This window comes from Polistes dominula, unplaced genomic scaffold, assembly GCF_049000335.1.
Source record: "Polistes dominula isolate Pdom_NZ unplaced genomic scaffold, Pdom_raw_medaka contig_22, whole genome shotgun sequence".
Classification (NCBI taxonomy): Eukaryota; Metazoa; Arthropoda; class Insecta; order Hymenoptera; family Vespidae; genus Polistes; species Polistes dominula.
Genome location: NW_028300966.1, coordinates 1,108,498 through 1,127,794, shown reverse-complemented (window position 1 = coordinate 1,127,794; position 19,297 = coordinate 1,108,498). Strand labels below are relative to the sequence as shown.

Genomic DNA, 19,297 nt, shown 5'->3' with positions numbered 1-19,297 from the left:
TTTAATTTATATATTTATATTTATATGGTAATAGAATAATAATAATAATAATTACTATTATATAAATAACAAATTAAAATAATATACATTTTTTTTGTCAATACTATTACAAATCGTCTAGAAACTAGAAAATAATAATTAAAAATAATCAACAAAATATTAATTAATATTATTAATTATACAAATAAAATTGTGTTTCTTTGATCAATTACCAAAATAAATTCATTTTAAGCTTTATTACAAAAGCTAGATACAAATCGAATAAAAGCTTTTTCCTATATTTTTCTCCTTGAATGGATACGCGAAAAACCAGCACCAGTAAAGCTCCCACGGGCAAAGCTCGATTTTCCATTCACGATCAATTCGACACATCTACTTCTTCTACCAAATACACTTTACTTTATTCTTTCCCTTTTTTCTACCTTTTTTTTTTTTTTATTATTCATCTCTATTTATTTCCTTACTTCTTTCAAGAGTCTAACACAACACAACACTATTCTCCTCTCTCTCTCTCTCTCTCGTTCTCTCTAAGCAAATACTATGCTCAATCTCTTGAAATCTTAAGATTTGTCGACTTTTACTATAAAAGATTGAAAGCTTACACGACCAGAATTTATCACAATTGTGTTCTTACATATTATAATATAAATATTTGTTCTAAAAGTTTACTATCAATAAAGATAAATAAATCAAAAATATACAAATATTCATTTAAAAATTCGACTTTTTTAATGTATTTATTTGAGTACTTCTATTTGCAAAATTATTATTATTATCAACTAATAAAACAATATTTTTATGTAACTATTGTGTCAAATATTTTCTATAATTAAATATAAAATATAATATATATAAAAAAAAAACAACAACAACATTTTATATAACACAAAATTAGAAAATAAATATTGTTTTAGTTGACAATAATAATTTGTATATATGTGTGTCAAATATTTGTCTATAATTAAACCTAAAATAATATATAAATAAACGAAACATATTATACAACATAAAATTAGATAATAAAATAAATAAATAAATAATTTGTTAACTTACAATGATAATTCATTTACAAAACAAATTAAAAAAAAAAAGAAAGCACACACACAAATCTTTATATATATATATATATATATATTATAATATGTAATATATCACACTTTACTTCAACAAGAAAAAAAAACCAAAAACAAAAATTCCTACATCAGCAGAAATCTTTCCACCTTAGAATTTTAAATAAAAAGATAAAAAAAAAAAACAAAAAAAAAGGAAAATTGCTTACAGCTAGCAAAAATACAAATTTCAAGGGATAATGGCCCATGCAATTATTCATCTCACACAAAATTACACTTGGTAGGGAGTCTTGTGATGACGCTTCTTTTTAGTCAATTTCACGTAGTAGAGAAAGATAGTTGAAAAGGACAAACCAACTAAAGAGAAAGAGAGAAAGAGAGATAGAAAACCACTACGATTTTAATATTGGTCTAGCTAGAAGATTTAAACTAGTATCAAGAAGCCAACATTATGATTCGCTGGGGACCCACCGAGTTTATTAACTCTTTCAACCACGCCACATTAGACTCACGAATATTACTTCCTACCATATGTCTTATATATATATATATATATATACGATAGTATTAGTGTAATATTAATACTAACAGAAGGGATTATCTTTTATTGAATCTGATCAATAACAAAATAATTATCTACTTACATGCAATAATCTGTGTGTGATATATATATTATATATTATTATTTATAATAATTATTTATTATAATATTATAATAAATAATTATTAATATATATTATATATTTATAATATATTATATATTATATCTTAATAATATCTTAATAAATATATATATATATATATATATATATATATTCTTATCTTAATATAAATTACGTGTCACGTTGTTTGTCCGCAATGGACTCCTAAACTACTAAACCAATTTTAATCAAATTTTACACACTATATGCAATTTCATCCAACTTGAAAGATAGGATAATTTACATCTCAATTTATAATCGCAATATTATTTTATTGCCAATTATTTGTTTATTAACAAAGGTATCGGACTGCTTGTGAGCCACAGCAACATGTGACGGGTTACTCCTAGTTAATATATATAAAAATTAATAAATATTTAATTAATATTTAATTAAATCTCTTTCAACTTTCTATAAAATTACAATCAAATATTATAAATAAAAATAAAAATAAAAATAATAAATATAATAAAATAAAATGTGTAAAAATAAAAACAGTGTATTTCTTTCTCTCTCTCTCTCTCTCTCTCTCTCACTCTCTCTGTAAAATCTTTATACTGAAGAAGAAAAAATATATCCAAGATTCTCTATGGGATATAACAATAAAACAAAACTATGTTCAATACAATAGCTTTAGATAGTAGTAAGAGCATAGAAAATATATTTTCAGACATTTATGAGGGGTAAAAGGAAGTTGTTCAAGAAAGTCCTTCGATCGTTGAGTCACAGACACGATGGTGATTCACCGAATCAATGGAAACATAAAAACACGTATAAGAACATAAAAACCATACATATATATATATATATATATATATATACACATATATATGAGTAAACGTGAGAAACAAGATATACATACATCTATCTTTAGGTAAATATATATGTATGAATAAGTAAAGTATAATAAAGCTTAACAAAAGACAAAAGATTACGAGTGAACTGGTGTAACATAAATTACACACATACCTATAAATATATATATATATATATATATATGCTGAAGTTTCTTTCATGGAAGGAACGAACGATCGTTGAGTACAATGAACCAAGTTGGTTGACTACTTGGAACAGCTGATCGTATAACAATAACATAGTAGAATATTACACAAATGTATTTATATTATATTATCTTCAAATAAACCTATTTCTAATATAAAATCAGAATATATAATAGTATATATAAGTGTATTTTATATTATTCTGATAGATTTTGAAATATATTATTATTTATATTGAACATTCCAACGTTACTTACTGATGAATCACATTTTTATTTTTGTGTCTATATATGTAGAAACGATTAAAAACTGAATCACGAGATTTAACAGCGATGTTTTCTAATCATCATTTCATTTCAACAAAAGAACTCATGTGACAAACATCGATCGACATGTAAAATTTGTAACACGACTATGATGATAACAAGTTGCTTTCAATTTATCAAATTGCGAGAGAGAGAGAGACAGAGAGAGAGAACGAATTTCTCAACGGAACAAAAATCGATGGAAGACATTCACATAACAAAAACTTGAACTATATATTATATATCTTTTATCATTCATCACGAATATATACCCCCACGATCCATTAAACACGATCTATAGAAAAACTAACGATAAGTTGTAAAGGAACGTATATTATATGAAAAGTAAAGAATTTTATAAGTTATATCTGAACAAACAAACAAGAAAAACAAAAAGAAATGTGTATTAAGTTTTCGATAGACCAATATCAAAGATAATCTTATAAAGTACGTAGAAGAAAGTTTGCTTTTCTACCTAGAAACCAATCAGACACCAAACCACCAAATATGGGTATTTGACAGTGATCGAAAGAAACAAAACAAAACAAAACAAAAAAAAACCATCAATAAATCGAATAATAAAATAAACAAGACTCCTAGCGTGAAGAGAACACCATGATCTTGAAAATAAATACAACAGGTGAATGGTTATTAAAATAAACAAACAAATGCATGCAATTGAATAAGCGAAAAATAGATAAATCAAACCTGTTTCTTCAACGGTGTAGCATACTCGTCCCTGCTTCTCTCGAATCTTTCAAACTTGAAACTATTACTCCTGTAAAGTTCGTTGTCACTCTGTTGTCGTCTGCATAATCTCCTAGTGAATGCCCTAGGCCGGCATGGCGCACATTCGGAGGCGAGCTCCCAGTGCAAGTGCAACATCGCGAGCTCAGCCGTGCATCTGGCCATCGCGCAACCAGCACGCCTAACTCGATATTTAACTCGTTTAATACGACCCTCGGTTTGTGGTTTATGAGAACATGGTCGAGTACCGGCAACGCTTTCATCGTCATCTTCGTCGACGTTTAATGAACTTTTTCCGCATTCGCAGGTTGCGCGAGTAGCCGTTGCAGTACGGCGACCACCAGCTATTGTTGTTGCTGTTGTTGTTGTTGTTGCTGCTGTTGTTGTTGTTGTTGTTGTTGTTGTCGTTATCATCATCATCATCATCCTTGACTCGTGTGAGCAAGGTTTTGATTGCTCGTTGCAGTCGCACTCGCACGGCGCCTCGCCACCGTCTGTACGAGTCTGCTCGACAATTGAGCTCGATGTTCTCTCCTGTTGCAACGTTCCCACATTTATCGATTGCTGTTGTTGTTGTTGTTGATGATGCTGCTGCTGTTGCTGTTGATTTGTTTGATTTGACGAGCCAGCAAGAGGTGATGAAGTCCCCAATCGACGTTGTTGCTGCTGCTGTTGTTGTTGTTGTTGTTGTTGTGAGATAACAGTACCACTGGTAGTAGTATGTCGACAAGGTCTCTCCGTGCATTCGCATCTGAAAATAAATTCAAAATTGATTGATTAATATCATTAAAATGGTTAAACATTTATATCATAATAAAATATAATATAATAAGGATACGAAAAAAAAGGTGTATCAATAATTTGACTAGACATTTGAAATAAGTTATTCACATTTGTCATAAAAATCTATCAAAATGTATCGTGTATCATTTTACGTATCATTAACCAGGAATGTCGATATGCGCGCACATACACACAAGTAATAAGAGGGAGAATTACACTCGCGCGCATGCACATGCTCCTAAAGCCATAAATACATATCTATATATATATATGTATATATAAAGGACCTCATAGCACACACACACGTATATACGCTCGACAGGTCCTTTAAGCCGCTTCACGCTCGAGACGAGCGAGACAAAATTTCGGATTTCAACCCTCAACATACTGGATATGTCTTCATGGTCTGATGCAAGCAAACACTTGGGCGTTCGTCCCTTAAATGTAAAACTCGAAGTGTTAACAAAAGGCTTGTTTACTGCAATGAGTACTTTTATTATCTTAGAGATAACATTTGGTTGAAAAATATTCGAGAACAATAAATGAAACTTTTTCTTTGAAAAAAAAAATCAATCAAACGTGTAAGGACACGAAACTGTCAAGAATGTAATACAATTGTCAAATAATCTTTTATCGACCAGGACAAATCTCGAGAGTGTAGCAGCTGATCAGGTACAGGATACTATTGACATTCTTACGCGCGAAATTACAAATATATTTCAAACCAGTTTATGCAATATCTGTCAAAAAAAAGAAAATAATAATCAAAGAAATACAAAATTATCAAATCATATAATAAAAATAAAAGTCAAAACAATTACAATAAAAGTATTAAACTTATTATACTATAAAAATACAAACAAGCGTTATTATTAAAGATCTATAAAAAAAGAAAACATATAAAATCAATGCATACGTAAAGATAACTAAAATAAAAAGAATGAAAATAAATTGTCTCACCTTCTGACCCTTCGCGAAGATCCAGGAGCGCGGGGTGCGTCGTGAGGACAGGGTTGCAATTCGTTTGGACAGTCGCAGTTGCCTACCGGTTGCTGTCTCGTACGACGAACTCTTATTAATACAGGATGTACCGGACACGGTTGAACTTGGCAAGCACATACTATCGTTTGAGGATCTCTTGATCTTCGAGATCCACTGGCACCACGCTTCGCGCGTTGGTCCACGTGCAACTGACATGGTTGCACGGGGCAGCCGCAACGTCCTACGGCACTGCGACGCCCAACACCTTGTACACGTCTCCAAACCCGCTCCATTCAACGACCGGCGTGCAACTGACAATTGCACGCCCCATACCATTCGGTCGGAACCACTTCGGTTAGCTTCGGGAAGTTCCGACTTAACATTCGACTACTCGGCGAACTAAACCTCGAGGAGTGGGGGATGAAAACTCGTAGAACTGTCAAGCTCCTCACAGCTGTGTACCACTGATGACGATATTCTCTTTCTGCTTTCGTCACGTAACGACTGAAGAATGTAGTCATATGTATATAAATATGCTCTTTAAATGCCTTCCTTCATAGAACCTTCAAAATATATTTCCTTTTAATGTAATATATGAAAGACGACGACGGTTTAAATGTATATGTATGTTTAATACGTTTTCTTTTATTTATGTGTCTACTAACTTCGATCAAAATCAATTTTTTTAATAAATATAATGTGATTTACTATATGTCTTCTTGTATGATATGTTTCTTTCAAAATATTATAATTAATGTTTTTTTATTTCTTTTTCACAAATACCATTATTGTACATATAAGAAATGGGATTCTGGAATATAGAAAGAATATTAAAAGATAGGTTTTGTTGTTTTTGGTTTAAATTATTTGTAACGAGTAAAGATTGATTGTTTTTTTTTCTTTTTTTACATAATTACATAAAATATATTACAAAGTATTTCTAATGTACCTTATCATTTGTTTAATTAAACTATTCCTAATCTAATTATTGTCATCAATTAACTCTTGTTGTACTTAATACCGAGGATGAAAATATTTGTTGCAATATTCTTGGAATATTTTGTAAATCCATACAAACGTAGGCACGTCCGGAAGGCATCTTTTTGATCAATCTACAAACAAACGAAAATATAATCAAATTAATGAAACTAATGTTAGCTAAAAATAAAATAAATCATCTATACGAACCTCGTAGCTTGATCACCTAACGAACCGATAAAAATAGCATAAGCGTTAACATCCAAATTCGAAGTAAGTACTTTAGCAAATCTTTCTGGTCTAATTCCATAACGTTCTAAATTTGCATCAGAAAGTACGACAACTATCGATTCGTCGGAATCTTCTTTTGCTAAACTAGAAATAGCATATTGTGTTGCTTCTAATGTATTGTCACCTGACATACAAAATTGTGAATGAGCGTGCATCGTCTGAAATATAATTAGAATTAAACCAATTGCAATAATAATAATAATAATAATATATTAAATTCATCCGATATATCTTACTTTAATTACTTCCAATCTTCGTTTATTATCAACCGGAGGATTAGCACGATCAACAAAAAGAATACGATAATCATCCCCGGAATGACCAATAATGTCATATTGAAATTTATCTTCGTAACCACTGAACGATTCCATCATCATAACGCAAGCTTCCATTTCACGATCTAATCGTCCATCGTAACCATTAAATCTGTACATACTACCAGACACATCTACAACTAATTTAAGTCTTTTTGGTTTTAATTGGGGTGCACCAATCTCTGGTTCCTTTTCTGATCTACGTCGATAAATCGTTCTTTCACCGGTTAAACCTTCTATTAATTTTGTATCATCCAATTCGCCGGATGTTTGATGTCTGCACCATTGACGTTCGTTACTTTTAGCTTGTAGACTACCTAAATAGTAAAAAATAATCATAGATATTGATCAAACATAACATTAAATGTTATAACAACTTACCTAATATGATTCTTAATGCTTGAACTTGTTTAGCAACTGCATCACTAAACCGACTATAAAGTTTATGATCGTATTCGCTCATACTGATATCCTTTAAACGTTGCTTAAAAGCACGCAAACCCATTTCACGTGCAGCTTTTTTTACATGTTCAGGAACTGCATTTTTTTCTTCGTCACTGAGCTGATGCACCGTATGACCAGCATCCAAACGATATGGACCACCCTTTCCACCAAGTCCAGCCGTATCTCTACCTACAATTTTATACACAGATTCTTGAATTAATTGTCTCTTCCATAATTGAATATTTATTTAAAAATAAACGTACCTCCTGTTCCACCCGCCCAAGTATTTCCACCAACGTGTGGATCGTTCTTCTCATCGATCTTTCCATGTTTCGGACTACTCACATCTTGTCCTGAATATCTTTCCTTTGTTATTTGTATTTTATCATCGTCAGATCCAATCATTTTTCTCCAAGAACCTAAAGACTTTTCTATATTCGTTAACGATGTTTCCCATAATCGAATGCATCCATTAACGTCAACAGTTACAAGACCATAATTCGAAGTAGGTGCAGCAAAAATTGGCAACTCTTTACCGTACAACCATTCAGAAAGAGGATTGACTTTAACAGGTCTAAATAATAATACATATGATTATTATCATATTTAAAAAAGACATTCCAAAATGAAATATGTAACTTACTCTGGTATAGGAATATATCGAACTTTACGATTAACAGTATTAACAACTTCTAAATAACCAGAAATTCCAATATATTTTTTATCACTAGAAAAAACTTCATCAGGTACTTGTTCAGTAGAAATTGTTCGTATAACTTGACCATCATTTGTAACGATAGGTCTGATAAAACTATTTAATCGTCTGTTTCTAGGCCAATAATGTAATTCATTAGCACTGTCCAATTCAGGAAATCCAATAACAATCCCAGCGTAAATATTATTAGTAACCAAAAGTCTATTAGGTGAATCAATTTTTTGTTGCAATGCTTCACTGAGTACGTTTGTATGTAAATTGTCTTGAGAACAACTCAGGAATAAACTATTTTTCAAAAAATGATTATTTGATTCTTGAATTTCTCGCAAATTGTTTGGACACGGTTGAGATTCCACAGACTTGCCTAAAATGTATTTATTCTTGGATGTATCCTGTATCAGCCATTTATTCGCAGACGCAAGTAATATCGATTCCACGTCACACGGTAAGTTGATCGAATATGTGATCATACTATCCAAATTAACAACTTCCATTTTATTATTATTGGGAAGAAAGAAGACTAATTGATTTGTCGAAGTAATCAAATCTGGTAACATCTTCCAATTGAAATTCTGACGTCCGAAGGAATTGGTAATTTTATCAACAGTTTGTTCCAAAATTGAAAATAATTTAACTTCTTGGATGGATGCATTATCCGTATTTATCATAAGTAAACTATTACTCTAGAAAAAAAAAACAAAAAGAAGAAATTTACGTGATATTATAATAAATATAAACAAACAAACAAAAAGAATAATTATAATTGTATTTAATAACTTACACTTCCTTCGTGTACAAAAACATTTCCAATTTTGTCAGATGTTATTGTATAAAGTGACGGCTTATGACTGCGTTCTTTAATTAAATTATGTAGTTTAATTTCTTGAATTGTTTCAGATTCTAAATTCATAGTAAACAAAGTTAAAGGATTAACAGTAAGCACGTGTACTTTATCATCTGTGCCATCTCCTTTTGTTCCTTTAGTAACTGTCAAAGACACGACTAGACCACTTTCGTTCAATGGTACAGTCCAATAACTTTGTAACTCGGTGAACCAAGCAGATCTAGCTTCAACTCGATCTAACACATGATTATTTCGAACTGGATAAGAGAATGTTTTCAATTTGACATATCTCTCTTGAACGGGCACAACCTTGGATGTGCTTAAAACGTTCCAACTACCGCAGACCTTGATGTCTGGTAAAGATATTCTGAAAAAGGAAAAGGAACAAATAATAATTTATACATATTTTACTGTTATCATTATTTTATTTTATTCTATAAAACACATATCAATTTTTTTTTTTTTTTTTTTTTTTTACATAAAAATAAAAATAATTATATAATGTCGAATAAAAATTGTCTTACTCTTTCGCTAATGCTATATTATTTGGTGAAGTTCCAACAGGAATGCCATGTTTGTGTAGGACAGTTACTAATGTATCAAAAACTTCTGGACTGTATCGATCGAAATCAAATACGTTTCGTACAACTACAGATAAAGTTTCATTTGGAAATTTCTGAAATATGATAATTATTGTAATTATTTCTTAAATAAAATAACATTTCTTATCGATCTCGATGAATAATTTCAATTACTCGACTTACTTACCTCTAAATGTTTGACGATATTAACGACTTCTCGAGTTGAATATGGATAAGAAACTAAACCTTGATCGGCCATACTTCTCAATTCACCAAAAGCTTTGACCAACTTATGTATAACTTTGTCATCAACATTAGGACCATATTGTTTCAACAATTGAATTTCATTTTCCATACTGGGATTATCAACAGAATGTGTACTAAAGAGATCTCCCAAAGCACCAAAGAAATCATTGCCCAAAAATGGGAATCCAGGTCTGTTTGCAAGAACTATCATTCGAAAATCTGGATGAAGTGATATTCTTTCATTACAATCAGATATTTTATTATTAGATGGAACGATTCGTCTACCATCCGATAAAATCATTTCACCGGATTCAATCAAAGTCTGAAATCAAAGATTTCAATTACTCAAATTCACAAATAATATTTGTCTTGTTAAAAAATGCAAAACTTTTTTCGCTTACTTTTAATATATAGGTCACGTGTATCGGAGCTTTATCGGCTTCATCAACAACAAGAACATGTCCAAGTTTGACCGCTTGAACCAAAGGAGAATCCTCATAAACGACTTTACCATCTCTGACCATAGGTTGTAAAGTTAAAGTTTGAACAGTGGTATCCCTATGCAATTGAATATATTCTCTAGGTCTGTTCATCAATTGCAACAATCTATCGACTATTTTATTTTTACCGACACCTTGATTACCAACGAGTAAAAGATTATGTCCTAACGTAAAATCTTGAAGCAAATTTTCCAACAATGTAAGATGTTGCGGTACATCGTAAAACAATATGTCCGGTACTTTGCTCAATGACGTAGTATTATACCTATCAACTACAGTATTACCAATTTTTAATGTTTTATCATTAACTTCATAGTCAATCTTTGGTATATTTTTAGTATCTTTTATAGGAATGATATTTAATCGATTCAAACAATCATCGAGTGCCTGTTTCGTCATGGTTGGTAAGAAACGTGCCAAACATGCACGATGAACAGCCGAATAAGCGTCATCGTTAGGAAATTTCTTCATTCTTTCAGCTATTCTTAACAATTGTCTTGTACTAAGAGAACTAGCGAGAGACTGTAAAGTTGGATCGTTCGATGATCGTAAAGTATGTGCTAATTTAATAATATTTAATAAAGCTTCATTGGGTTCTCCATACTGAAAAAAAAACACAATATTATATTATTAACATAATCAATTTGAAACAAAAGTTGACATTTATAAAAAAATACGAAAGCTATTTACTTTCGATCGAATAATATGAATTTCTTCTTCCTTAGCCAGAGGTCTCATTTCATGAAAAATAAACATACTTAAAAGCTCGGAATTCAACCATTGACCTGTTGAACTATTAATCACTGGTTTTCCAGCAAGAGCTATCAATCTAAAGGACGGATGAATTCGGTAAACCCCCAATTCGCGCATTTCTTCGTCTGACTTTTTATATTCTTCTTTAATTTCGTCATATCGATCGGCTCTTAAAAGTCTTTTACCGTCGTGTAATTGTAACTCACGATCGTAAATCAATCTGAAAAGAAAGACAATTCTCATCAATTATGGATCGTTATTTATTTATTTATTTAATACTAGGGGTGCCCCACCACGCGTTGCTGTAGCTCACAATCAGTCCGATCAACGAATTACCTTATCCCGCCATCTGTTAGAATCTTATTGAATTAACAGAGATAATCATGACTATTTGTTAATAAACAAATAATTCGATTATAAACTGAGATATAAACTATCCTATCTTTCAAGTTGGATGAAATTGCACACAGTGTGTAAAATTTGATTAAAATCAGTTCAGTTGTTTAGGAGTCCATTGCGGACAAACAAAGTGACGTGACGTAATTTATACATATTAAGATTATACCTATGTAATATTGCAAGTGTACTAGGATGTATTCTATCAACTCCATCTAAAACAGCCATTTTTCCTTCAAGAGCCGCATCAACAAGAGCCGAATTTTTCCAAACAGTATCACCATTTGATAAAGTTGTTCTTTGCTGTATCAAATCTCTCGATGTCATATCCTACAATTGATCAAACAAAAGAAATCAAATAAAATGTCTGAAAAATTGTCAAATGAAAATGATTATTTGACAAAGTATTTGAAAACTTACTTGATAAAGCATTATAGGTTCTACTTCGTAACCCATTAAATCAGCTAACTTTTGAATAGTCGTAGATTTACCACAACCTTTCGGACCAATTAAACATAAATCCGAAACTAAATTTGATTCCATTAGATTGGCTAATAAATTATTTTGATAATTCGTTTCTATATATTTATCTACCATTGATTTATTTAATTCCATTGATCCACAAGGCATCTGTGAATTAATGTTTAAAAAAAATAAAATTTATCAAAATATATATCAAAAATTAATTTTACATCAAATACATTTTGTTATTGTTCATTACTTTTAATGTTGTTTTTACATCATCCTTCGTAATAACAACTTGTAATAAATTATCATCAATTTTTTGACCATCTATTTTAATTGATTTTCCTTTTATTGGATTATTCAAAAGATCGAACGTTTTAAGAATATCTTCTACTGCAGTTTGTCCTTCCTTACTCAAAAATAATTTATACGGATAAAGTCTATAAAATATATCAAATGACGACAAGTCTGGACAATTATTCTGTGACAAATAAATACAATACAAAATGATTAAAAATTCATTCAATTTTATCATTATGAAGATGAAACAATCAAATGTGATTTTATAATAAAATATGTACCAGAATTTTCGCAGCAAGTGTAAGATTGTCCAATGGGAAATCAGGAAGATTCAAGCTCATAGCTTCATGTGTTACCAAGGCATGAGCGCAGGATAATAATTTTGATAAACGTTCTGAATCGATGTTAGATGCTAATTCTTTCATAGTTTTCATATTTTCCTAAACATTGTAACAAAACAAAAAAATTACCATTAAAATTTACATTAAATTAAATTAATAAAAATGTTTGAATTCATTTTACACAAATGAAATTCATGATTAAACATAAATGATAATTCCTGATATATATATATATATATATATATATATAATTTAGCCAATATTCTTTTATAAGAGTTCACGAAACAGTGATTTAACAAGTAAGGAATGTTACCATTGCGATCGATTCCATACATAAAAGCTCTTGGAGTGATTAGCGCCAAGTGGTTTCTCCTAACTGAAGCAAGTACCCGAGTAACTACCACTCGACACGAAATCCCAAGGATTACTTGGTCGGATTTTCATGGAAAAACTTTCCAATTGGATTTGATCCCTTATCCCAAGTCGATCTTTCTAAAAGCTATAAACGTAGGCCGCATGCATATTCTCGTGTGCCAGAATTTCAACCACCCCCCCCCCTAACTAACTCTCTTATACAATAAGAACATCCCTCAAACTCTTCATTTAAAAACATTTTACAATTTATTTCTTATCAATCTATTTTCGATTAAACAATTCGTACAAATATTATCTATCACACTGTGATCTTTCTTTACTGTCGTTAAAACTCGTGAAATGAGTTTCGTGACGATTAATTGTCTTTATGAATATATTTTTTTTCTTTTTGCATGAAAGTATTGTACAATGTTTCTTATTTGACTAACTTTTATAAAAGACAATTTCAAATTCATATATATATATATATATATATATATACGTGATAAATGTCACTGTAGAAAAAGTTGAACAAAGTTTTATCAGTCAAAAACTTTAATAATCTTATGTTAGTTTTATTAACGAGACAGAACACACGACATCAAATTAAAAAGTATCGTCAGTTTGTATTTCTTCTTTGATAAAGATAATCAGTGTTAATTAATCATAAAATAAAGAATTCTGAATTGGTCGTAATTAACACAGTTGTAACCAAAAGATTTTCTCTAACTTTTAATATTGTTCTTATATTAGGTCGAGTCATAAGTAACTTCCAATGCGACTATGTAAAATCTATTTTTCGTATTTACTTACTACTAGGGGTGTCCCCGTCACGCGTTGCCAATAAACACGTCTTTAAATCAACGAATTACCTTATACCGCCATTTGTTAGAATCTTATCGAACTAAATTGAGATATAAACTATCCTATCTTTCAAGATGGATCAAACTGCTAACAGTGTGCAAAATTTGATTAAAATCGGTTCAGTAGTTTAGGAGTCCATTGCGGACAAACAACATGACACGAAATTTTTATATATATTAAGATAAGTCACCGAAACAAACGGATTTTCGATATCACTGTATAGATGAGAATTCAGTTTAGTCTTCTGTTAACTTTTTTATACAGTCAATGTTACATTTAACCGTTTTTCTTAACCACTCAAATGGATAGTAGTAAAAAGTGCATATTCGACATGTAATGCTTTAAGAATTGAAACAAGGCAATTAGCACTAAAGTGGCAACTGAAAAAATATACAGTGTATACAGTGCAGGACTGATAACTGATAGGGGCAGTCAGAAATTGGTTTTGTAAAATTCCGTTCTGGAGATACGATGTTAAAAGATGAACCCAAGTGCAGGGACGTATTTCCGACTTTGATGAACCTTTTAAAGGTAATATTGGAAGCAAAATCCAATAGATACGTTGAACAATTGCAAAGAGTGCAAAAAAAACGAAAACTGCATGAAAGGTGTCTTGCACTTATCAGTCTTAGAAACGCGTCTTCAAAAATCAGTCTCATAAAAAAAACGGAAGTTATTTATGACTCGAGCTAATACTTTAAAAAGAAAATGATAACAATAAATAAAATTATATATATTATAATAATACATGAAAAAAAAAAGAAAGTATGTCAGCTGTTAGAGAATAAACATTAGGCAATAATTTCGTGCGAATGTTAGAACGTTAAAACGATTACTCTTCGTGTCTGTGTGGTATTTGGAAAAGTAGCATAACTGACACGAGAATGCGTGACAAAATGCCTTTCTACCATTGCGGAAACAATTTAAATACTTTTCTATAATTATTTCGAAGTTTTAAGCACCTTTTCTCTTGCATTATTATTCCCGTTATCTTCTATGATTTAATTTCGTATACTTTTAAAAAAGGATTATCATAAAAAATAAACAAAACTCTCGGTGATATCTCACATTGGCACTATATATACATATATATATATATAAATAATAATAATTAATAAGAAATATAAATTTATAAAAAAAGGAGAAACACACTTCTATTTATATAATCAGTATTTTAAAAAATAAATGATTGGTGCGTGTTAATTATTTTTTTCAAAGACAAATTTCATTAAATACATAATACATTATAATTATTTTATAATAACAAAGATATTTTTTATGTTTATAATTATTTTTTTTTTTTTTTTACAATGATCCTATGTGGTATATATATATATATATATATATAATATATGTAATATAATTTTAATTTATATTTATATATTATATTAATATTATATATTTTTATTATTTTAATATAAATATAATTTTATATTATATATACATTATAATAAATTATATATATTTATTATATATATATTATATTATATATTATATTATTTAATTATTATAATACATTATAATAAAAAGATATTAACGTAGTCTTGTTGAGAGAACAAATTTATTAAAGTTTCAAAAATGCATTTTTCCAGTGCATTGTAATATCACGTACAACGGGGAAAGAAAAAAGACCAAAATTTAAAATGTATATTCGCTTTGCGAGCCATTCTTATGAAAATTAATCGCAAACTAGGGATTCCTGAGAAGATGTCGCACGTATTTTCTCATTGCAATTAAGTTTAGGCATAAAAATATGTAACTGCGGTCTTCCAACTGATGACCAAGAATTATTACAACTTTTTTCTATCTCTTCTTTATTTTCTTCTTGTTTTTCTATCATCTTCGTCGAATCATCTTCTTCATTTTCATTCGTCGATTTTATCCAAACATTTTCATCGATCTCAATCTTATCATTTTTCTTCGTACATTCATCAATTTCAATTAATTTTCTTCTTGCCATTCTTCGTACGCTTCTTTCCAAACATTCAGGTTTTCTTCCTTTATTTAATTTATAATTGTGCATAAATAATTGTCTTTTATCCGAAGAAATGTGATGTTTGTTTAAACGTTGTTCATCCGTGTTTAAACCTTTTCCAACATCTTCAACATCTCGTACATAATTCTGAACCTTTCCTGACAAATCCAACCATTGAAGTACCCTCTCTGATAAAAGATTCGAACGGATTTCCGGCAACTCGAATTTATCAATGTTAGATCTCGATGAATAATAATCGTTTGATGAATTATTCCATCGTTCATCGATACTTTTTATTTCTATCCTAAAATCCTCGACACTTTGATGATGTTCCAATGTTAAATGTTTTTTAATATCTTTCATAACCGGACAAGATTTGAACGATCTTCCAGAATCTCCTGACAATAATCTATCGCAGGAAGGTATTGATTGTCTAAGAATCATTTTAGAAGATCCACGATCATCTTTCTCAACCATCACGCTTAAATCGACGAAACAATTGTTCAAACTATCCAATCTTGATGATTTCAATTGTTGATAATCCGATTGACTAAACTGGTTGTTGTTACCTTTCGATGTATGTGGTCGTCGATGTTGATATTTGTTCTTAGTGTTGATCAAAGGATCATCTGGTGACAAGACAACATGACGAATACCACCCACCCAAACAGTTCTTACTGATAATGGTCTTTCTGATGATGACCATATAGCAGACATTGTTTTTATAATACTTTAATTAACAACTTTTAAATCTTCTAATATGTTCACTTGATTCAATGCAATTGTTCGTGACCAAGAACACGTGTATTTTCATATCACTATATTAATAGATTAATTTTATTTATTTATTATTTAATTTATACTCTCAAAAGATCATAGAAATTATCTAAACTAATATGATGAATTATTTAAAGAATATTTTCTATTGTATCTTTGATAAAACAGTAAAAGCAATTCTTTCGGCTAAATTCCGGCTTATCGACTTCGGTAGGGAAAGGACAAGTAAGGTTTCTAACGTTTAGGACACGCGATCCCAGTGTCTGTGACCGTCGCGCAGTCACGGTCTTCGTTTATATACGAAGGTAACGAGTATCGGAAGGGGGTGGTGGATATAGAGGGGTTCTTACGACTGCTCAACAACCCCATTCCGATGATACCCTATTTTCATCAATCGTAAAATGGCTTATATATATATATATATTTATTTGTACTTTAAATATAGATTACATTTAAATTAACTTTTTTTTTATCTATTTTATCCTCTACTATTTTTATCTATTTCCAAAAATATTATAAGTCATTAATTTTATATCAAAGCATCATCGGCATTATCATTAACGCGTTTTAATAACGTGCAATATCAATTCATTCGTTCATATATTATTGTAAATATTAATATTAATTTGATTAACTTACTTCAAAGGTAGAAAATGGTATATATCTTGCTTGAAACCTAGATCTCAGTGGTGGATCCAATGGATGACCAGGATACCGTGGAGATGGTAATCCCAAAGCAATTACTCTAAAATCTTCACTGACCCTAACTAATTGCCATGCATCTAACTCTGCTTGACTATGTTTCTATTAACAAATCAATTGACATAATAAATAGATACGTGTCATATACAAATATTATTATTTTAAACATATATATATATATATATATATATATATATATATATATATATATATATATATATAAGATATACCTCTAATAATTTATCATAACGTGCAGCTGGTATAAGAAATCTACCATCTTCAAGATGCATTTCTCTATTTTCTAATAAATTATTTAAAATAGGCAAAACATTTCTTTCTGCTTTCTCTACACCTTCTATCACAAGAATTCTACCATTGGTAGCAGCTCTAACTGCACTTTGATCATGATAATAAGCAGTACCACTTTTAATCTCTCTTCTTTGTTTCAAATCAGCCTCCGTTGTATCTCTGGATAAAGAAACGAATTCTAATTCTCGATTTGTCAATTCGAGAAATGCCAAAGCTAATTCTCGTCTTCTTGAACCTGGACTGCCTGTTAAAAATATATCTTGACATAGGATATCCTTTTGCAACATCCATTTTAAATGTCTCAATGATTCTTGTCCAGTTATTTGAAATGCTGCAAAATAAAAATCAATTGTATTTTAATAATAATATTTCTTTTGTTTTTTTAATTATTATTACAATAATTGAATACTTACAATATTTTCTAGGAATGTATTCTGGAGTTTTGGCTGACTTTACACGCTTTGACACATCAGCAATGGTCACAAATGAATCGTCTGATAAAAATAATAAAATTATTAATAACTGTCAATTGATATTTATATATTGTATTATATTTCTTTTATCTTTAATTAATTCAATTTTTATATGTATATGCATATAGGAACCGCAAAACAAACCTAAACTTACCTGATTTACAACGAACGAACATAGATGATAGGTTAGGATAAAATCCACGAGATCTTTCCAAAACTTTGTAAACTGTTGACACACGTTGACATTTCAATGAATTAAATATCATTTTGTTAAAAATGATACTTTATATTATTATTATCCTGACAAACGATACACGTTCATTCTTCTTCGTATACACTGCAAAAATAAACTTTGGACTTTAACCGCACGCCATTATTTGCTAATGACAAATGGCGGGAAAATTTGAATGTACATACATTATTCTTTCGCAATTTAAATATCCTTAAATATTAATTCATTGTGTTTGTTTATCTTAACAATATATTACACGATGATATCGATTACAAAGTTATTATTTTTATTGTTAGATTTTTAAATTATTAATGTAAACACGTGTCAATGCATATTGATTTTATTCATTTGTTCAGCATAGTTTGCGTTGACATTAGGCTATACAAATATTATTAATAATTAAAAATAATAACAGTAATATTATAACAAAATAGCATTTTTAAATACACCTTAATGTAACAATTTTATCACTTCAATTAATTTTTAAGATCATTTAAACAAAATTACATTATTTATCGTTATTCATTCACTTAACAAACAACAGAATAAAATCTATTCGAATATTTAAAGAACAAAAAAAGAAATTAATTAATTAATTTTTTAAAAATACATATTTTATGATCTTAAAAAATAATGCAGTAATAAATAATGAAAGGACAATTAGCTTAAACATATTGTATATATAATAAATACAGCCATACTTATATATACAATTGCATACGTATATTTAATTTATGCAATTTTCATATTTTTTACTAATTATAATTTCAAATGAAACCAAAAAAAATAACTAAATTTTTGTGATGTTTGCAAAATAGCTAAATTAAATTAAATAAAAATAAAATACAAATTTTC

General features: G+C 29.6%; 3 protein-coding genes across 3 annotated transcripts in view; all 3 read right to left on the bottom strand.

The window, feature by feature from the left end:
- The window catches only part of hwt (SH2 domain-containing adapter heavyweight), a 178,045-nt gene extending 172,137 nt beyond the window's left edge, over window positions 1–5,908 (bottom strand). The window contains 2 exon segments of the mRNA XM_015326666.2: window positions 3,786–4,575; window positions 5,568–5,908. Coding sequence (XP_015182152.2) covers window positions 3,786–4,575; window positions 5,568–5,881 — 1,104 coding nt within the window. The 5' untranslated portion in view covers window positions 5,882–5,908.
- Window positions 5,909–6,430: 522 nt separating this feature from the next.
- On the bottom strand, window positions 6,431–19,212 carry c12.2 (von Willebrand factor A domain-containing protein c12.2). The gene is made up of 19 exons (XM_089173032.1): window positions 18,365–19,212; window positions 18,151–18,231; window positions 17,659–18,068; window positions 17,366–17,530; window positions 12,697–12,855; window positions 12,372–12,596; window positions 12,071–12,280; window positions 11,820–11,980; window positions 11,192–11,474; window positions 10,403–11,104; window positions 9,943–10,323; window positions 9,699–9,850; window positions 9,112–9,541; window positions 8,259–9,013; window positions 7,879–8,189; window positions 7,553–7,804; window positions 7,094–7,488; window positions 6,777–7,015; window positions 6,431–6,700 (listed from the first exon to the last, which is right to left on the bottom strand). The coding sequence occupies exons 1-19, from the start codon at window positions 18,474–18,476 to the stop codon at window positions 6,583–6,585; spliced, it is 5,541 nt and encodes a 1,846-aa protein (XP_089029158.1). The 5' UTR covers window positions 18,477–19,212; the 3' UTR covers window positions 6,431–6,582.
- LOC149032439 (uncharacterized) lies at window positions 15,488–17,350 on the bottom strand. The gene has a single exon (XM_089173041.1). The coding sequence runs from the start codon at window positions 16,664–16,666 to the stop codon at window positions 15,653–15,655; it is 1,014 nt and encodes a 337-aa protein (XP_089029167.1). The 5' UTR covers window positions 16,667–17,350; the 3' UTR covers window positions 15,488–15,652.
- Window positions 19,213–19,297: the final 85 nt, after the last annotated feature.

Bases quoted from the DNA above. Each gene is read 5' to 3' on its own strand.
- LOC149032439 (XM_089173041.1), bottom strand. From the start codon at position 16,666: ATGTCTGCTATATGGTCATCATCAGAAAGACCATTATCAGTAAGAACT.
- c12.2 (XM_089173032.1), bottom strand. From the start codon at position 18,476: ATGATATTTAATTCATTGAAATGTCAACGTGTGTCAACAGTTTACAAA. The intron at 17,531-17,658 runs GTATATCTTATA...ATTTGTTAATAG, and splicing joins GTTATGATAAATTATTAGAG to AAACATAGTCAAGCAGAGTT. The intron at 12,856-17,365 runs GTAAGTTAATCA...TACAATGTTTAG, and splicing joins TACCATTTTCTACCTTTGAA to GAAAATATGAAAACTATGAA.